The sequence below is a fragment of the Anastrepha ludens genome, chromosome 4 (genome assembly GCF_028408465.1).
Source record: "Anastrepha ludens isolate Willacy chromosome 4, idAnaLude1.1, whole genome shotgun sequence".
NCBI classification, from domain to species: domain Eukaryota; kingdom Metazoa; phylum Arthropoda; class Insecta; order Diptera; family Tephritidae; genus Anastrepha; species Anastrepha ludens.
This window is the reverse complement of record NC_071500.1, coordinates 12,149,445-12,171,805: the sequence shown is the minus strand read 5'-3', so window position 1 is coordinate 12,171,805 and position 22,361 is coordinate 12,149,445. Positions and strand designations below refer to the sequence as shown.

At 37.8% G+C, this 22,361-nt stretch overlaps 1 protein-coding gene across 1 annotated transcript in view; it reads left to right on the top strand.

The window, feature by feature from the left end:
- LOC128862023 (dendritic arbor reduction protein 1) overlaps positions 1–21,921 on the top strand; it is a 129,720-nt gene extending 107,799 nt beyond the window's left edge. The window contains exon 5 of the mRNA XM_054100419.1: positions 20,593–21,921. Within this exon, the coding sequence (XP_053956394.1) occupies positions 20,593–20,780 (188 nt within the window). The 3' untranslated portion in view covers positions 20,781–21,921. The remainder of the gene's footprint in view (positions 1–20,592) is intronic.
- Positions 21,922–22,361: the final 440 nt, after the last annotated feature.

Genomic DNA, 22,361 nt, shown 5'->3' with positions numbered 1-22,361 from the left:
TATTTTTATACACCTTCATGTATTTATCGAATAAAAGAGTACAGAAGTAATTCTAACTGTTTATTGTCAACTAAATGGCAGCTTGAATCAGTTCTCAAATCATCTTGTTTTGACTTTAAAACTTATCCTTTGGGATAGATTATTGTAGATAAACACAAAAAGGAATGTAGGAAGAATTTTGTCTTAACTTTGGGTTATTCAATATTTGGAGTGCTGAAATAATATGAATTTCTCAACAAAAATAAAAGTCAATATTACAGACCTTCAATCTATAGTCTTGCACGACAGTGATTAAACAACTTGCTTGAGCACTTAGACAAATAGGGTTCTTACATTCAAACCATCTATACTGGGTACTCCGTTTCTTTTTCGGGTCACAAGTTGAGCATGCTTTTCTTACTTCTAGCCATTCCTTGGGACTGCTGGTACTTCTGGTAAACTGATTCGCTCACTGTGACGGAGTAAACGACGGGTAGCGATTTTGTGATCCTCCTACCTGTAAATACTCTCATTATTTTCACGGCGCCCTAGATGTGTTCTCATCAACTGTAGAGCCAGTATCTTCATGAATTTGAATCTGATTTCGGTTCTTTCTGGTTGCGTATATCCATGTACAGCATAACTATTCCAGACCGAAACATCAAGTAATCTCTAGAATATTATCAACGGCCATCTGCGAGGGCGGCGAACTGTCGAATAATTGGAACAACTTTAATTTAGTATATCAACACCAATTTTTTGTTTGGCTATAATACGAGCAAGCTCAAGGTTTTCTGAGTTGAAGAGCCAAGCAATGGGTGCAGCGCAATCGCTCTCTCTGCGAACTTCTCTTGTCTCTGTATTAACAGAAAAGAAAAACTTTTATTAAGACTTCGAATCTATTTTTGCTCATAATAAAAAAATAAATAATTGGGGCGGACACTTCAGTTAGATGTTTGGCCGCGCTATTCTTGCTATTTGTGGTGTGCATCTCGATGTTGTTCCACAAATGGAGCTGCAGGTCCCTCCATTTGTGAGACTCCGAACGGCAAATATTTTTTAAGAGTCGCTTTGTCATAGCACAAATACACTCGGAGGTTTGCCATTGCCTGACGAAGAGCGATCGCTGCTAGCGAAAACTTTTTCAATTACATGGTATTTCAAGCACGAAGATTCAAACTAACGTACTCTGAATTTCGAATGGTAGTCACGCACCAACCCATTCGATTGAGTTGGCTCATAATAAAGGTTGGTTAAGTTTCAAAGGCCGGTGTTGATTTTTAATAATATAAAATACATTTTTTTAGGAAATTATTATCATTTTTCTTTATTATGGTAATATTAGTATGGTTCAAATACGCACGAAACAAAATATCGGCCAACTGGCTGCCGCAGCATCGGCGGTACACCTCCATCCGATGGTCCAAATTTTCGATGACGCTGAGGCATAATTGAGCTTCTATGCCGTTAATGTGCCGAATTATCTCATCCTTTAGCTCTTGAATTGTTGCTGGCTTATCGACGTACACCTTTTCTTTCAAATAAGCCCAAAGAAAGAAGTATAACGGTGTCGTTGACGTTTAGGTGTGGTTCACATTCAACATCGGCCTTGAAATTTAATTACCCTTTACAGTGGGAAATTTCTCTTCCTAAGATTGTATAATGAAGTTCGTCGATCGTTCTTAGACTTTTCATGTATCTCCCTCGATTTCAGAATCCGATTCACAGCACCAAATTCTGACTCTACATCACTACATTCTTCATTTGGCAAGTCTTCTACATCTGGAATTTCTGCTTCTAACATACTTTCGATAGCGCGTCGTTAAAAGCCATTTTTCCCTAGAACAATAAAAATCACTATTTCCTAAAACAACCACATTACTTTTTTACTTACCAATCCCAAATCTTGTCGAGCGATTACGCTGTACTAAGCTTTAAGCAGAGGGGACTGTAGGAGGCTGGCTGGACTGATGACGGGTCACTTTCTATGAGCGAAGCGCATGGAAAAGGTAGTGCACTCAGACAGTGTAATGTACCCAGCATGTGGAGAGGAGGATGATGAGATGGACCACTTTCTATGCGCTTGCCCGGCCTTCGCTCGAATCAGGCTTGAGATCCTTGGCACTGATGTGTTAAGAGGTGACCACCTTGGCTCCTTGGCACCACAAGATCCACTCAGATTTCTTCATAGGTCGGGTGGACTTAAAGAAAATTAAAAAGGGAACCCGAGTGCAGTACAATTGATTTGATTGTGTCTGAGTGCTGTACTTGCTAGTCTGTCCCGACAAAAATCCGAATAAAAAGTATGCATAGGAAAGGTGCATGGCCGAGCACTAATATATTTACGACTACAAATTTGAGTCGGGGGTAGATGGTTAAGGGTTAATAAAACTCATCCGCAAATTCGCTTCGTACACACATTGCTTGCCTCCTCATTAGAGCCGCCGTAAATATTACGGAGATTGGTTAAATACCACGCCTACTTTTGTATGTTAAAACTAAATTTCTATTGTTCCCTCTTCATTACCTACGAGTTTGTTTAACTCTAAAAATTAGCAGCCAGCCCAAATTAAATTTTACAAAAATGAGCTCGAGTATAAAAAGTACGGTCTGAACCGAATTTAACGCTTCCTTACCTGCTCCCCATCGCAATTGGTGGCGTTGCGTATCAGCCCAACGGCTGTGTTGGTTTGTTTATATATATTGCAAATTAATCCAGAAATGGTTTAAATGACGCAGCCACTGCCACTGTTAGATGTGGCAACATGCATTACACGTTGTTGTCGCGGTGTCTTGCTAATGCACTGATTAGTTTTTGCAAGCCGAATCCGAAATTTTGATTTTGATTTTCATATTGCCTTATTTGAATTTTCAATTTTCATTCAACTTACTTTTGGTTTGATTGAACCTAATGCGCCGCCCACATATGGTTGCCACAACCGTGGAGCAAGCTTGCCTGTGTATGCCGGCAACAACTTGCCACAAACAAAGCTGGCTGTCTGTCTGCCTGCCTGCCTACCAGTCAGCTCGTTAGTGTGGCATAAAGAGCTGCTGCCATTATTCGAATCAAGGTATCCATATCCGAGCGTTGAGAAGGCCTCTTGAAGGAATTGATGCTGTCAGTTGTGAATGTGTGTGTGTGTGCGCATGTGTTTGTGTAGTTCTGTGTGCGCCATATTTAGCGCATTAATAGGCGCATAATTGCAAGCGCCCAACAATACGCCAACAATTACAAAAACACCAACTCCAATAACAAACACACAATACACAGTAGCTAATGGTTGCAGTTAGCAAAACGACGCGGCCTCACTCTGACAGACAGAGCTTAGAATATACGCCAGATTGCAAGGCGACCGACTGTGCGATACATCGTCGAATGATCGTCGAATGAGTTGCCATCGAGTTGGCAGTAAGCATAATGAGCCTTTTATAATAATAGTAATAATAATAAAATTAAGAAACTTCACAACAAACAGATACTCGGTAGATCGCTAATAATAAGTGCGGCAGCAACAAATATTTTACAGAACAAAATGTGGCACAATGAGGCGAATTAGATTGCCATGCAATTGGGTTGCATGCCACGACGTGCGGGTGGCGCATGAGTTAAAGTTGTGTGGAGCCTCAGGCTGTGTTTGAGCTTTTTATTTAATTTTCCGCTTCTTTATTGCAGTAATTGTTGCAGTTGTTTTTGTTATAGATGTAGTTGGCGGCGTTGACGATAGTGGGCGTCTGTTAGCCAATGATCGATGTTTGAATGAATGAATATGCCGCTCCATGCAGTTTGATTGGCGGCCAAGTTAGATGAATGACTTGCTGCAGATAACAACTCATAGCCATCACTGACCGCTGGCTGCGTATTTGATGCTTGGACTCCCCTTTGTTTGATTATACCACTTGCAACATTTATGTACCTCTTTGACGCAATGAATGAATGAATGAATGAATGAGGCAGAATGTTGCACTGTAGTAGACATTTATGAGTGCGCTGCTGAGTTGTAAGCTGCATGAAAGGAAATAGTATTTTGTGGCTATGCACAAGTGTGTGTGTGTGTATGTGGTTGTTTCTGTTGGTAGTAAAATGTGATTAGCTGCGTTGCTACAATGATTTGCTGTCCGATTAGATTGAGTTTGGTATTAATCTAAATAACGAGGCGTAATAAATGAGCTTTGCGCAACGGGCCAGTGGAGTTGGGACAAGTGGTCTTACATTAATTCCTAATTGAATATCTGGTGAGGTGAAATACGTAATGCATTTTTGTTTTCCCTTAAATGACTATAGCGGAATAATGAATTTAATATCACTTTGTTAATATCACTAATTTAGTTTAACCCAGACACGTGCTGATTTAGGCTAATGATGAAATATTTTATTTTAAATTAGAAGTTCTTGATTTTAGGTCAATAATCGCCGGACTTCGTAGCAAAATTTATTATGTGAATTCAAATGAATTATGGAAGATTCTAAAGCTAAAGCGGGTAACGAGATCTGACTCTTTGCTTGAATGGGCTCCGGGCCGAAGAAGTTGGCCTCAGTACGTTCTGCCACTCCCTTCGGCAGCCATCAAAGCCATGGTTAGCAAATGGGTTACTTTAACCCACAAGTGAACTTGTGAAGCTGAGAGAGGCTGCAGATGGACAACATGGATGTTACCTGCCATGCCCGACCGACTGTCGCAGATCCTCATCGTCATTAAGCAGAAGGGAATGTGGGCAGCTAGTTGGACTGATGATGGGCCACTTTCTATAGGCGAAGCACATGAAAAAGGTAGTCATCTCAGACAATACGCTCTGGGCGGCATGTGGAGAGAAGGATGAGAGGGTGTACTACTTTTTGTGCGTCTACTCGGCCTTCGCTCGAATCATGCTTGAGGTCTTTGGCCCGGATGTGTTAAGAAGCGACCACCTTGGCTCCTTGACACCACAAGATCTACTCAAATTTCTTCGGAGATCGGATGGATTTAAAGAAAGATAAAAAGGGAACCCGTGTGCAGTACGAATGACTTTAATTGTTTGGGTGCTGGCTAGTTGACACGACGGCGAAACAAAAACTAAAAAAAAACCTAAAGAGACGAACATTTAATAAATTGATAGAAATAGACAACAAAAGTTCTTAAAAGAAACATATAAGTCAAGATTCTCAATTTCTTGAAAATTATGTCTTGAAACCTTTCAATGAGGCTAACCTCAAATTTTCTGCTTTCAAGAAGATATGCCGAAGTCTATGAGCGAAAGAGCACAAAATCAAGGCGCACACCGCGAACGGAAGGTGAAACTCGGCCAAGCACCAAAAAATAATGTAAGCGCGCAAATATACTATGTATGAATGAATATCTCCACATACATATGTACTTTATAAATATATAATAATTGGTGCTTACACCCTGTTTGGTGTTTGGCCGAGCTCCTCCTCCTATTTGTGGCACGCGCCTTGATGTTGTTCCACAAATGGAGGGACCTACTATTTTAAGTCGACTCCGAATGACAGATATTTTTTATGAAGAGCTTTTTCATGACCGAAATACACTCGAAGGTTTGCCATTGCCAAAAAAAAGAAAATTCTGATTGATTGCGCAATCTTTATTATTTTTCTTTCCATTGATGACCTTTATTTTTTAAAGATATTTTTTTTCAAATACTGGTCCCAACTGCGCCGTAATTCGGCTATCCATAAGCACCAATAAATATTTTGAATAACTCGCTGTAGGACTTCGGTCAGTACCTCGTGAATAACTTCGGTAATGTTGGCTTTCAATACCTCAATCGAAGTTGGTTTATCCATAAAGCTTTAAGACTTTACATTCTCCCACAAATAAAAGTCGAAAGATGTTATATCACACCATCTTAGTCGCCAATCTACTGGCCCGAGACGAGAGGTGAATTGCTCACCGAAACGACTACGCAGCAAATTCACTGATTCACGGGCTGTATGGCAAGTAGCGTCGTCTTATTGGAAGTAAATGTTACGGAGATCCCGGGCTTGAATTTCCGGCATCAAATAGTCGTTTAACATGGCGCAATAGCGCTCGCCATTGACTGTTATGTACATTGGCTCCAGCCTCGCCTTTGAAGAAATATGGGCCGATGATTCCTCTAGCCCATAGGCCACGTCAAACATATGATTTCAATGGCTGTTCTCCAATGGCTTCAGGTTGCTGTTCAGCTCAAATACGGCTATTTTGCGTATTGACGTAACCATTGAGCCAAAAATAATCCTCATCGCTGAACACCATTAGCTGACTTGAGCGCGCGATGAACATTTTTTACAGTGCGTTGATTTTCGTAATACAATAAACGATTTGTAAACGTTGTATGGGTCTAAGTCTTTTTAGGATCAAATTCCAATGAATACTGAAAAAAACTATGTATTTAGTGGGGCAGTAGTCACGCGTGATCAGTAGAAAAATCCCCTTTTGGGAAAAGTGCGTGTAATCTGATGGCCCTGTATAAATGGTAGTTAAATTTTAAGGGCCGATGTTGAATGTGAACCAGACCTAAACGTCAAATTCCTTTCTGCATTTTATTTGACATTTTTCAATTTCAGACTAACTCAATTTGAACCATGGAACGATATATAATAGAGTAACGCGTTAAAGTTATTCAGGCTTATTATGAAAATGGGCGTCCAATTTTCGAAGAAACTCATCTTCAGTGATGAGGCCCATTTTCACCTCAGTGGATTCGTCAATAAGCAGAATTGCCGCTTGCCGCATTTGGGCGAATAATAATCCAAGAGTGATTGCCAAAAAACTAATGCACCCACAAAGAGTGACTGTTTGGTGCGGTTTATGGGCCGGCGGCATCATTGGGCCGTATTTTTTCCAAAATGAGGCCGGTTAGACAGTTACTGTGAATAGTGTTCGCTATCGTGAGATGATAACGAACTTTTTATGCCCCGAATTGGAAGATATGGATGTGGACGATATGTGGTTTTGACAGGACGGTACCACTTGTCACACAGCTAACGAAACAATGGCTCTTTTGCGCGAAAAATTTAATGGCTGAATAATCTCGCGTCGCGGTGATGTCAATTGGCCGCCAAGATCATGTGATTTGACACCGTTGGACTTCTTTCTTTGGGGTTATTTAAAGAAAAGGTGTACGTCGATAAGCCAGCAATAATTCAAAAGCTAAAGGGTGAGAGAATTTGGGACATTAACGGCATAGAAGCTCAATTATGCCTCAGCGTCATCGAAAATTTGGACCGTCGGATGGAGGTGTGCAGCCGAGGCCGTGGTGGCCATTTGGCCGATATTTTGTTTTATGCGTAATTGAGCCATACCAGTATAATCGTAATAAATAAAAATGACAATAATTTCGTAAAGAAGTTGTATTTTATTCAAAATCAACACCGGCCCTTGAAACTTAACCACCCTTTAGATAAGGAACTATTTGCATTTGGTGGTCTTTGGAGGTGTGCCGCCGAAGCCGCGGCAGCCGTTTGGCCAATATTTTGTTCCACACGTAATTGAGTCATACCAGTATTATCATAATAAAGAGGAATGATAATAATTTAAAAAGAAATTGTATTTTATTCAAAATCAACATCGGCCCTTGAAACTTAACCACCCTTTAGATAAGGAACTATTTGCATTTGGTGGTCTTTGGAGGTGTGCCGTCGAAGCCGCAGCAGCCGTTTGGCCAATATTTTGTTCCACACGTAATTGAGTCATACCAGTATTATCATAATAAAGAGAAATGATAATAATTTAAAAAAAAATGTATTTTATTCACAATCAACACCGGCCCTTGAAACTTAACCACCCCTTATTATATACTTATACATACTTAAATCTAAAATTCTAACCATTTTATCATTTATTTAAAAAAGGAGTTGAAATGAACTTCGTAAATTCAACTTCGCAAATTCAATCTAAGCCATTACGTGGCTTTGAATTCGCAAATCCACTCACTTTTTTATGGTGTCTGATTGTAAATCCATCACTCACACGCCTTTCGTAATCTAATTCAAAATCAATTCATCTTGTCAACTAATAAAGTTCTGCAAGAACACAACAACAAATGCAGAAACATGTAAACACATTTCTATGGATGTAAACACTAAACCGCAGAGCAGGGCAAAGTTTGTCGCTTAAGTTCTTAGTTTAACATATACATATATGCATATATGTGTGTATGTATGTATGCACATTCAGAAAATAAATAAATAAGTATATTCCCACTCACACACACATACACACACTTTTCAAAAAGTTAACACAAATCAATCAAAACTTGTGTAAAATGTCGTTATTGGCATGACAGCTTCTAATTCTAATGCCAACATTAATCATATTAGTCATATCCCGCCGTGGCGAAACAATCACAAAATGTACAAAAACAAAACACTCGTTCACATATGTAAGTATTGAGGTGCATGCGCGTACTGTCGAACACAAATGACACACAAATGTCGACATAAAAATGTCGTGTGCCACAGATAGACAGACGGATAGAAATAGTGGAGTGCAATACAGTTAGAATAGAATGCAGCATAAGCCAAGGAGCATAGACTAAGTCTATTTATGTGTGTGTGTATGTGTGTAGTAGCGAAGAATGGTCAGTGGTTAGGCAGCGGGTAGCAGAAAGGCAGAGTGGCAGAAGGTTTGCAATATAAATGTTAAATTGTGGCTGCAGCCCAACTGTCAATTGCCTGGTGGCAGTTTGTGAAACAAAAATTATAAACACACACGTCTGTATGTACGTTTCTACAAGTAGATACGTATGTGCCCATGTATGCTTTGTTGCATGCGATATGCGAACGCTCTAATGGTGACGCCAAATAAATTAGCATCAACGCGAATGTATGCATATCGATATGTAAAACGCTTTAGGTTGCATGCACACGCCAGCGTCACTATGCATGTGGCAATTGTGTATTGCGGTGATGATAGATTTATGGATGTTTTCAGTTATTTAAATGTCGATTTCGCAAATTTAATTAAAGCGCGCTTCAACAGGCGTTAATGCGAGTATAAAAGAAATAAGAAAAATGGTACGTATGTATGTGTGTACTCGCACAAGTAATTGCACAAAATACAAAGCTCATGTTGAAAGCGCAACAATGCTGCACATGTCGTGCATTATCATAGGTAAGCATTAGCAATTTGACCCATTCCTCGGCAGACTTATGCTGCACGCAGTCACTTTGTTCTTTCGCAATGCACTTGGCTTGGTGGTCTCACTTATTGGCAGCGCCGTGCATTGCTTGCGGTGGTGTTTGAGCAAAATATCGAATGTTTAATTATGGCCAAAAAGATTTTTTTGCATCATCACCGGCAACATCTAATTGTTGTTATGCAAGTGAAGGTGCTCCCTCGTAGCAGCACACAAAAATAAAGTTGAGAGCCAACCACATTCGCCTTCAATAAGAAACGAAAATTGGAGCTTAGAGTTCTCTTAGCATTCACTTCTGCTTTCTCAAAAGAAGTGCTTTTACAATTCAGAACCGACTTCAAACTGCGCTTAAATTCTAAACTTAATCCGCTGACGTTGCGCTTCCCAGGATGCACGACCTTTCCACGTTGCTGTATTGCACCGGATACGCGTGCCAGGCACTAGACGCAGACGTACTCTGACGAGCGAGGCGTCCACTGTGTTGACTTGCACTTTGATGCTGATCTACAAATGCAAGGTGCCAAAGCTTTGCCTATGACGGTTGAGATGATGACAGATTTCCTTAACATGTGGAAATATGCGTGAAATACACTCGAAGGTTTGCTATTGTCTGCCGAGCAGTGATGATTTTTCAGCGCGAGGGATATTAGTTTCGAGTTCGCTTGGGATATTTATATTGATCTTGCTGAAATTACGTTTTGTACCGTATTATATGAGATGTTGCAACATAAACTATGAAGATTCGCATTTTCTGTCTTATTATGTTTTTGTTTTTTGACCGGGACAGACTAGCACTAACTAACTAGTACAGCACTCAGACACAATTATATACATTGTACTGAACTCGGGTTCGCTTTTTAATTTTCTTTAAATCTACTCGGCCTCCGAAGAAGCCTGAGTAGATCTTGTGGTGCCAAGGAGCCAAGATGGTCGCTTCTTAACACATCAGTGCCAAATACCTCAAGCCTGATTCGAGCGAAGGCCGGGCAGATGCACAGAAAGTGGTCCGCCGTCTCATTCTCCTCTCCACATGCTGAGCAGAGTGCACTGTCTGAGATGCTGAGATGTTTCGCCTAGAAAGTGGCCCGTCATCAGTCCAACTAGCAGCCTGTATTCCCTTCTACTTAAATGTCCGACCGACTCTCGCAGATCCGTTTGTCATTAAGTAGAAGGGAATGCAGGCAGCTAGTTGGACTGATGACTGGCCACTTTCTAGGTGAAGCATCTCATCAGTTTTGTCCATCTACAACCTTACTGTTATTACTACCTTACTGTTAAGGGCGGAGCCTGCTTTAGAGGCTTCAAAAACTCGTTTTTTTTTGTTTTTTGCATAAATGTCTGGCCAAACTATCCAAAAATGTGTCCTCAAAATTTCAGAAGTAAATTCAAAATATTTTCGGAGTTACACAAGCAATTGTGAGCAAGCGTCGAGCAGGTATACGAGCGGTTTTTTATATACAAAAACTTTGACGCGCGATTCCTCGGTTTTTTATTTTTACGATTTTTCCTAACTGGCGGGAAAGATAGGGACGAAATTAAACCTCCTATCGAAACAAGATAACATTGATTTTATTTGAAATTAAATTTTCTTCTAGTTGAACCTAAAAAACCTTAAGGAAGTTATGATTAACCGACTTTTTAAACAATCTAAAGTGAATTTGTTTTTTTTTTAATTAGTGAAAAATTGTTGAATTTCTCACTTTTTGTTTAATTTTCTTGGTTTAACTAGAAGCTATACTATACTAAAACAAACATTTTATTGGGTTTTTGGTGTGAGATGAAAATTGCGACCTGCATCTTTCCCGCCACACGACACATGCACACTCGAGGTGCCTCGGCACTATGCTTGTAACAGGCATAATATGACATATATTTTAATGAAAACATTTGAGAAGACTGTTGAAATATATAGCAATAAAACCTGAAAGTTTCGTCTCAATCGAATATTTCTTTCTTTACCAAAAAAATCCACGAAAAAACTCGATTTTTTTAACCCTCGAGACAAAAAAAAAGCATTCCAAAAAAGTTAGTTCATTCCAAGGAATTAGTGGAAGATTTCAACTGCCCAGGTTGCAATTAGTAAGCGGTAGTGCTATGGATGCACACTATAGTATAAATATTACTAACATACATAAATAACATGGCTCCAGGATAAGACTAAGCTCCCACTCCAATTTGCGATGTGCAACTTGTTGGCGTACAAATTCAAAACTCTAAGTTCTTATGCTGCTTACAAAAAAAGTTGACTGCTTTCACTAAAAATTGCATTGTAATAAAGATTCCTTAATTTCACAAATCCATAGTTTGAATGCTGATTTTAGCGGTAATTGTTACTGGCTCAGTTTCTGAGATATAAACATGAACTTATATATGCAGAATAACCAGAAAATTCGTCCTAGATATTTAAAGCAATTACTATTTACTATTACTAGGCCCTTACTGATAAATTTGGTCGTATTATATATAGACCATTTCGAGATATGCGATTTTAAAAATTATTAAAAAAAAAATTGCCCAGCAAATCCTTTGCTGGAAGTTTGGCCTAGCTCCTCTTCTAATTTTGTTGTGTGTCTTGAGGTTGTTCTACAAATTGAGTGATTGTTGTACAGCTATATGCAGTCTCCGTTAGGCAGACGATTTTTATGAGGTGCTTTTTCATGGCAGAAATACACTCGGAGATTTGCCATTACCTACCTAGCGGCAACCGCTATTAAGAAAAACTTTTCCTTTCTTGTCTGTCATCATGCGCACAGTGATCATGGAGCTCGGGACCTACTATATACAAGTAGCGCACAAGCCTTCTAAGCAACGAGGGGTGTCAGGTACCAAAGACATAACTTTTTTCAGTTTAGTAAAAAATTATTATGGCCAACATTTTTTAAACATAAAAACAATAAGCATTTTAGCATACCATTTTTGGATATTTAAAATAATTAGAAACGATGTAATAAAATGTTTCTTATTAATTATATTTAAAAAATATAAAAAAATTTAAAAAAACAATAAATAATAAACATAGGCGAAACCGAAATTTCTGCACTACAATTTAATTCCACTCAAACACAGCGAACAGAAGAAATCTTGTATGACAAAAAACAAATATTAAAGACCCTCGCCTCATTTGAAATGGTGTTTTTGCGTGTTTTTTTAAAAGCGTGTAAAATGGAAACGAAGAAAGATTTTTTATATTTGTTTTCTGTATTTTATTTCTTGATTCATTGTTAAAAAACAAAAATATGCTTTTGGCCATAGTAGATTCATTTAAAAAATTGTGAGCCTTCAAAAAATGGTTTTCTAAAAAAAGGTATGTCGCTGGCGACGCGGATTCCGGGACTCACAGGTGTCGTAAATCCAAAAAAATGTTTACTTTTTATTAATAGATGAAGTAACTAAAAACTGAAGACAAAAATAAAAAATCTTTTTTCGTTTCCATTTTACACGCTTTTAAAGAAATACCCAAAGAACACCATTTCAAATGAAGCGAGTGCCTTAACTTAAACCAAAAAGTTTTCTAAAATATTTTTTATATTTTTTTTACTGAAAAGCAGGAAATTAGAATGTACAGTGAAACCTTGATATAACGAAGGGGAAAGGATTTAACAAATTCTTCGTTATATCTATAGTTTCGTTATACCTCAATAATATCAAAATTTTGATACAATGAAAATTGCAATTTTTTTTTTATTTGTTATAAGTAGAGTGTCGTCTTTTTCAGATTTTATTTCCAAATCGAACAGTCACAAACAATTTTTTATTCTCAATGACAGACATTTTTCAACTTAGCAAGGTTCGTTATTCGAGGCTTCACCGTATTGTGCTGAAAATATATTTAAAGTTGTGTATGTAAAGTTGTGTGGGCGATCAGAAATTATAATGAATAAAAAGTTTTAAATTGGGGAATTTTTTGTTTTCGTCACGTATTTTTGCGTTTTTTTGTTTTTATAAAATTTTACCCTCCACTAGTTGAGTGAGCAATCCGCCTACGGTTACTTTTTTAATTGAAGTATTATACCCTTTCATGCAGACAAAAAGACATACTAGAACTTAAATTAATTTGCAAAATAATTCGCATAAAAAATTTCTTTTTTCTTTCTATGCTGTCTATTGACTGTTAAGTATGCTTATGAATTGTACCAGCTCCTTCTGAGGGAGTGATTGAAGGTCTTCATCTGTAAGCATGAACTTGTTTAAAAACCTTTTCCTTCTATGCGTCAACCCCGGACATTCGATGATGAGACATTCTTTAGACTCCCCATCTTCGCAGCAAAATCTGCAGGTGCTGGTGCTAGTTATGCCTAATTTATGTACGTGTTTGTTGCAGGTGAAGTGACCCGTGAAGGCGCCTGTGAGGGTGCGAATGCTCTTTTTGTTTAACGTGAGAGCCATGTTAGCTCTTTTAGCGTTGAAACTTAGGAACTTTTTGGAGTGTCTAAGACCCTCTACGTTGTTCCAGTGCTGATTTAATAGAGTTTTGGCCCAGTATTTTACTTCTTGGTTTAGGCTGTTTTTGTTAAATCCAAACATGGGACTAGGTCCGATGAAATTTACATCTGTCCCTTTTTTGGCTTGAAAGTCTGCCTTTTCGTTGCCGTCATATCCCTCATGTCATGGTACCCAAATTAATGAGACATTGTTTTTGGATACCAGGTTATTGAGTGCTTTGTGACATTCTAAGAGAATTTTTGAGTTGTAGGTATAGCTATCTAAAGCTTTTAGAACTGATTGGCTGTCCGAGAGTATTTTGATCTTTACTCTCTTGTGGTTTTTACGTTGCATAAAGTTGGCTGCTTCCATTATTGCGTATAATTCCGCTTGAAAGATGGTGATGTCCCGGGTGAGAGTGAATGATTTGTGGATTCTGGGCCCCACTACTCCTGCTCCTTCACCATAAGGTGTTTTTAATACATCAGTGTACCATTTTTGTGAATCATCATTCATACATTTTCGGTTTGTTTTCCACTCAATCCTCTCAGGAGGTAGGTCTGAGGTAGGAAACACTTTTGCGGAAAATCGCAAATTCAAAACTTTATCAGGCTGCCATTTTTAGGATTGATTAAAATTTTGCTGAATGATTTTTTTAATTTGCATATCCTTAAGTAGAAATAAGAAAAAATCGAGCCTTTGAAACAACATTTAAAAAAGTGAGCCACGAGTAAGACAAAAATATGAAGGCACTGCAAGTATGCCACTAGGCCCTGAACCCTTTCTAGTTCTCAATTCTACATCGGTTCAACTGTGGTGTAACGACTTCATGAGAGCCACCCATAGACGACGTTGGTCTGAGTTAAACTCGTGCAGAGTAGCCAAGTGCTTTGTAAAAGAATCGAACAGGAAAATAGCGACCTTTCTCCTACACCTCAGCAGAAAGAACCTGAGTGTACTGGTAGGGGTAATCACAGGGCACAACGCTTGTGGTCAACATATGGCTACCATAGGGGTCGTGGACAGCCTGATATGCCTATCCTGTCTTGAGAATGGCGACACTGCAGAGCATTTTCTCTGTAGCTGTCCGGCGTTTTGCAGAATCAGGCTTAAGATATTGGATTGCGATACACAGAGTATGGATAAAGTTCATACTCTTCCTCTTCCGGATCTCGTAAGATTCATCAATGAGTCCAAGAGGTGTAAATGTGGAGGAGTGACCTCAAACTAATATTTCAGTCTTACCACCCACAGTTTATCTTTCCTATCTCTCTATTCTTTCTACTGATATCTCTCCGGGTGTAGCACAATGGTTCCCTGACTGCGTGCTTGGACTTGTCCAACCCCCACAAATCTAATCGAGTCTAATCTAAAAATAAAAATAAAATAAATAAAAATAAAATAATGCTTTTTTTTAAATAATCTTAATCTAAATTATTAAGTTAACCAATTTTTCTGCACTTCCAAATATGTTGCACTGTGCGTTGCTACTTGAAGAAACACCAGCCGATCCGCAAAATCCCCATTACCCGCTCTACAGATTCGCTTGTGGAAGCGCGTAGATTTGCTTCTTAGCGATTACCATTTCAATTTGCCGGCAATTTCAAGAATTCAAAATAATTAAGCTGCGAGACGTGTCACAACATTCTTGCAATCTAAGTACCATTCACGCAAGTATGAATAAATTTAATTTTTTTTTTTTGGTGGACATTTTTAACATTTGTACGCTTCGGCTGTTGATGACAGCCTTACATAGCAATGCAGCGCTTCCCCTCGTCCTTCCTCCATTCGCTTACCGATCTATTGCGCTTTCCGCAACTGATTGTACCACTTGACAGACAGGCTGTCTCGATGTTTGATGGCAATTTTCGACAGTAACTACTACTACAGTTCTAATCATGGTATTTTCCGTGTTTTTTTATATTTATTTCTTTTTTTGTTTGTTTTTTGTTTGTTTTGTGAACCTTTTTTGTTTTGCGCTCAACTGCAATTGTTGATTATTGTTCGGTCGTTTGTTTTGTCAGCTCATAAACGTACGCTGAGTGCACGGCGGCATTCCTTGTCATATCTGCCACGAACGCATTTCACATGCAACCAGTAATTTGTGGCAGTTCTCCACCATCAAAGGCAAGAAAATAATGAAAAAATGCAAAGTGTTTGTAGGGGCCGATTGCCGCAACTTAATGCAATGAGGATTGGGCTTGTTGTTGTTGTTATGTGTTGCATGAAAAATGTTAAATTATGACAATTGTACGCAGGTAAATAACAGCAAATCATAAATTTCTGGCAAGAATTGTTGTCAGTCGGTGTGACTGCTGCCAAAGCCGCCATCACCATCAACAACAACGCGAGGCAAAATCGCAAGCAATCAAGAAGGCGCATAAATATGTATGCATGTGTTGGCACATATGCACCTTTGCAGGCACATACATGCATATGTGCGGACTTTTGTGGCACGCGTAGTTGGCACGTTGCGACAAAACAGCCGTCCATATGGCATATATTTTCATACGTATGTAAGTGTGTATGTATGTCTCGTGCGACCGACGCACGCTTAGTGTGATTGAACGCTTTTGATGGAGGCGACACTTGTAGATTGACAATTTTGTGCAGTTAAATTATTTTTGTTCGTTTCTGTTTTTTTGGTTACTTTGGTTTCCAAAAATTTATGGAAATGCTGGATTGCGAATTCCGGCGGTTGCTTTAGAACTTTTCGGTTGAATGAGAATGCGTTGCACTGTGTGACTTAAGGTATTTCGTTGATTGCCAAGCTTGGAATAATTTTCATAAACTTTTAAAATTTACATAATCATAATTTCTAGTAGAAAACTTAAACCAAGCTTATGCTACATCAACATTAACATAGTTGCACTTGTTTTTGTGCAAATGATTTCGGATAGTTTTCCGAATTATCTTCAACTTCTGGGAAATAAGGAATAAATGCGCGCATGCCAGTCCGATGTGTCGATTTACATGACTTCATCAACACTTTCGACGATCGATCAACCAAAACGAGAAAGTTGGAACACCCGCTCTGCTGCGCAATTTGATACTATTTTGGGTTCATAAAAAGCGTAAATTTTTTGCCGCTTGCTTTAACTTCTCTCACCTGGGTCGTAATCTCACAGAGGAGTTTAAGCACTAAGAAATCTAGCCATAAATTTAAGGCTGATATTAATACTAACCGGAAGACTTTCTGGCATTACGATAAGTCCGAAAATTCCTGCTGTACTATTCCCACCGAAATTTAGAATGCGAGCTTTGCTTTCTCCATTTAGGAGGTGGTTGTTCTCTTCGCTAACTTTTTTAGTTATAATTTGACCCATCACCGGAGCCTCGTTGTGGTAATTATTGGAAATCTAATTTCACCACTAATTTTGGCATTATTTTGCTAACCGTCGTTGATGCTTGTGATGCAATTCAGGGTATTGAAATCTCTTTGCTAACCTATAATGATAGTTTTTAATCATATTTCTTCAGGCGATGTCCTGCCTTTGCAAACCCTAATTTATGGATTTTTAATAAATAAGAGATTTATTGATACGTGGAAAGTAACATCCATCAAACTTATATTCAAGGCTTGCACAGGAATAAAAATTATGTTGCTAATTTTAGGTCATCATATTTTCAAACTGTCTACGACGTCAAAGTTTGTTGAACCATTTCAGTTAACAGTCGCTTCCGCTTATTGTTGCTTGTGAGCAATTGCAGCACTCATCAGGCCAACAATTTTTCCATGGCCAACTTTTCGTGCAAAATATTAATTGCCGTTCCGGTCGACACATCTATGACCTCAGTTACTTCGAGCACTTTCGTTCGTCGATCAGCGAGAATCATGTCCTTGACCTTTTGAATGAGTTCCTCGGTAATCAAGTCTGCCAGGTGTCCTGGTCGCTCCTTATCAAAAACGGAAGTTCGTCCACGTTTAAATTCGTTAATCCAATATCTAACTGCGGTCATAGGTGACGAAGCGTCCCCATAGATAACATGCAACTTTGCTTTTATCACCTCGCATTTTTCTCATCCAAGAACAAAAAACGAATTACCGAACGATGCTGTTTTTTTCCATCCTAGCGAAAATCTCGAAACACATCTTACTCAAATAGCTGCCAAATCTAAACAAAACTATCAATCAGTCTAACCTATCAATTTGTTTTGCCGTCGTTTTGACAAGATGGCAGCACACGTTGCTAACTCCAACTTCTCTCAGGAATGAATTCTGTCATCAAACATGGGTACTTATTGAAGCACCCTCGTATATGTAGATTATGAAACAAAAGTTGAATTCCTTTGTGAAGGGTTACATGGCAGTTCAACCGTTACCAATTCGGCTGTATTCACAAGAGTTTGTTTGTCAGCTTTCAATGACAGGCTCCAAGATGATACAGTCTATACGGACTTTTCTGAGGCTTTTGACAAATTCAAACACTCATTTTAATCTCCAAACTACATAGTTTTGGGTTTCGCCCAAATTTTTTTTTTTTTTTTAATTGGGTAAAGGCAGTAAGTATGTAATTGTTGTTGATAATGTTTTTTCTCATTCTTTGCTGACTCTTCTGGTGACCCTCAGCGCATTATTTTGGGTCCACTACTTTTCACTATTTTTATTAATGATAACTGAGTATTTTAATATTTTCACATATCTTTAATATGCAGACGATTTAAAAATTTTAAAATCAATTCCAAAACTTTCCGATTCGTGTAAGCTCCAGCCAGACTTCAATAAATTCGTGGATTGATGTGGTAAAAATCGCTTGTTCCTAAAGTTGAGAAAATACTTTTAAATATCGCTTTCTAAGTCAAGGCAATTATTTGTTGTTACATATTAAAATAAGGAATCGTCTTTCACCGTTATGAATAAGTTTTGGGATCTTTTTTTTTTGAGTCATTTAAATTATATAATTTATGTTATATTCTACACTTGCCTTTATTCAACGCTTTAGACTTTAGACGTCTAGACTTTTCTTAGCCATATTCTTCTTCTTTATTTGCAAATTCTTAGTTCAGAATGCGAGCGCTCACAGTAATAAGTTGCTCATTAATTTTAATACAAATACTCGTATATAGTATATAAGTTCCTCTGGTCTCGCGAGGGCAGAAAGGGTCACTGTGGTTTCGCTGGTAGATTTGAGAGTGGGACTGGCAGGTTATTTGCCCACTTCTCCAATTCTGGTGAAAAAAAATAAAACGAAATATTAAATAAATAAAAAAAAAAGTAAATAAAAAAAATTAAAAACAATTATTTCACGTATAACGTGAAGATGAGGTTTATCATACATTTGGTAGGGATAGGCTATATATTCGCATCACCAGCCCCATTTGCTCATATTTTGTAGCATTTTGTGGCCCTCCTATGATAAGTAATTATTTCTTCTTTTTAACATTTAACTAAACTTTAAAATATTAGATATGAAATTATGGTAATTGTCGCTGCTTCATACTTCACTATGGCCTCAATACGATAGAAACAGAACGACAGAACGCTTAAGGTGATGGGAATCCCCCGCCATTCAATTTCCAAACTCATTGCGGTGTTCACTGGTCACTGCGTGATCGTCACTCATGCGGAGAAGCTTGGAATTCCGTACAACCCCTATTGCACAAGCTGTGGGGATCCTACAGAGAAAAAGGCTGTCGAACATTTTCTCTGCAAATGTCCGGCTTTGGCGGTTAGGCGCTTGAGATTCCTTAGCGTGTCCTTTGGGGATGACTTGAAAAAATTCTCCAGCCTAGATCCCTTATCTCTCCTCCACTACATCAACAGCACTGGATGGCTGTAGACGGTTTTTTTCTCTTAATCTTTTCAAAAGTTCTCATTATGGTATCAAAACGGCACGTAAGTGCTACTGGGGTACTCTTGCCATTTTATCTACCTACCTACCATACTGCTTCAACAAATTGCCCAATAGTCCTTAGTCTTGTCCATTATCTCATGTTACGCAGCCAAAACATTTGCTGCCTTCTAATTCTTCGTTTGTCTTCGATTTTACCTTGCAAAAACAGCTGCAAGAATTCATATTTAGAACCGCGTCTAATATGTCCAAAATATGCGGTTTTGCAGCGCTTTATCGATCCATAAAATATCGAAAACCAGAAATGTGTGATTCATTTGCTGCTTAGAAGACCAAAGGTAGGGCATGGCTTATGATATACACAATTTTTTTTTAATTATTTCAGCAGAATGTTAGGCGTTCCATTGCTTAAGGGGGGAAACCGGTTAAGACCGATCAAAAAATCGATTTTTTTGATTGCATAAATCGTTAGTATAACTACTCAAGTATATGTGGTAAAAATTTTTAAGCGAAATTCGCATCATTCCCGATTCTATGAGCACTTAAGTGACTGCCCGTCGGTTCCGCACCGTAGCGCGCGTTAGTTAGAACGACGTTTTCTCGAATCTACTTTTTTTCAACTGGTGGGCACTCTAGCTTAAAAAGTTATCGACCAATCGTTCTAAAATTTTTTGGGATTTTTTCTTTATTCTCAATTCTAATCTATATGAGCCTAATTCTGGGATTATATTATTATTTTAAAATATGGTTTTTAAGCAAAATAGATGAAAAAATGTGGTACAAAAAAAATACTTTGTGTTCCAGCGCCGCAAAACATGCAATTTTCAATATTTTTACCACAATTGGGTTCATATTCTTTAGAAATATGTTGTTAATAAAAAAAAAATTGCTGTTGATTTGAGAGAAATATTGCAACTTCGGGAGTTCCCACCAGCAAGACACTCGGATGGTGATCGCCAAGGACAGCACGCTCTAGCGCCACTATCTCCCTGGGAAATAGCTTCAAAAAAATTTAAAATTGTACCTAAAAATATAAATAAAATATCCTCTAAGCTGAAACAGTTTCTGATTATTCCTTCGTTGTTCAAAAAATTCTCGAATAACACCAAAATTTGGCCTCCTAAGTCGGTTGCCCCCCTTAAAGTTTGTACGTCGCCCAACACTCTATGAATTCAAATCCGCATATATGCGTACAGCTAGCGTTCCCTCTTCTTGTTAATAATTTGCTATTTTTGTTACAAATATTTTAAAAACAACTTTTTTCCTCTCTCTCTAATTGCAGGCGAGAAGCCCTACACCTGCCAATGGCCCGAGTGTGAATGGCGTTTTGCGCGCTCCGATGAACTGACGCGTCACTATCGCAAACATACCGGCGCCAAACCCTTCAAATGTGTTGTCTGCGAGCGCAGCTTTGCGCGTTCCGATCACTTGGCACTGCATATGAAACGACATTTGCCCAAAAATAAATAATACGCAATGTAAGGGAGTGCAAGTGAAAATCAAAAAAAAAAAAAAAAACAAAGACCACAACAAGCAACTATTAGCTATTAAGTATCTAAAATGAAGTTATTAGCAAAAATATATATAATATGAAAAATAAAATATGATCATAGAGAAACATAAGAAAAAAAAAAATACAAAAAAAAACCAATCAAACAAGAACGAACACAAACAAATCCAAAGGACTTTAGTTATTATTACTGATGCAAAATACATAAATAAAATAAATAAAAAATACATATAAATTATTTTATTGAAATGATATGAATGCAATCAAATCAAACCAACACCGCCGCCAATGCCTCAATTGAACCTTTATTATTATTAAACAAGTTTTTCAGTTAAAAATGAATTGAAAAGAAAAAATTAAACGCAAATAAGTGAATAACAAATTAAATTTCTAAGCAACCGAAAGCCTTATAATATTAAGTTGTTCATGAACAATTTTGTAATTACGCTAGACATACATATATACATACATACAAACATACACACATACGTAATCGACACATTTGTATGCAACTTATTTGCGTGTGTTAGTCGAAGCAGTGCATACGAAAGTTTCGTTTATCCTACCTTTAGTTAAATTTTAAAAGTTAAGCCTGTATGTGTACCTCCTAAAGCAGTAGTAGTTGTTATTTGTTCTTGTACAAGTTTTTAAGTTTGCCTTGTTTGTATTATTCTTTCTTTCCGATGTGTCCGTTGTTGACGCACTGTCCAACACATTTCCAATTTACATAAGTAAAATTAGGCTCTTTATTTGTAATCTAGTTTTTAAAAATACATACATTTTGCTATAGTTACTAACCGAACGTGAAACTGTGAGCTAATCCCAGACCTTTGTGAACATAAAAAGTCCTTAAAGCATCCCTATTACACTAAACGCTATTCATAAAACAAATTATGATACTTTAAGTTAAGTGAAAAAACTTGAACAAGCTTTCTAATGGGTTTGCAAAGTACAACAAACCTTAAAAGATAGTTTATTGTGAGAGAAGGAAAGCAAGAAAAATGCACTATGACCAACTGCTCCAAAAATCCTTTCTTCTAAGCTAAAATACTTGCGTATACGTTCCATTCTCTAGTACATAAAGCGCCGAAACAAAGAAGTTAATAAATTCATAGAGTGCACTTAAAAGCGCTAATCAATAAAGATATCTATAATTTTAAAACGAAGCGCATTGCAATTTTGTTAGCTGCAAATTATTATATCAATTATTGAAAACGCAAATCATTCATTTCTGTAGAACATTGTTCATAATATGTAAACTACTATACACCTATTACTTGTGGACATACCTACATACAAACATTGCATCTCCATCGCCGTATGTAGCATTAAAGTATTGTGCGCGCCGAAAAAATTATTATACAACCTGGACCGCAACAAAATTACTCTACGACTTGTCACCGGCATCACCATCTGCGTAACTTTCTATAACTTAGTTTTGCGTGTGTTGCAAGTAACACATGCGCGTGTATGTAGTAGTACATATCTATGTATATCTATGTATGTATTATTTAGTAGTTTTTTATAAATATTTAGTTGTT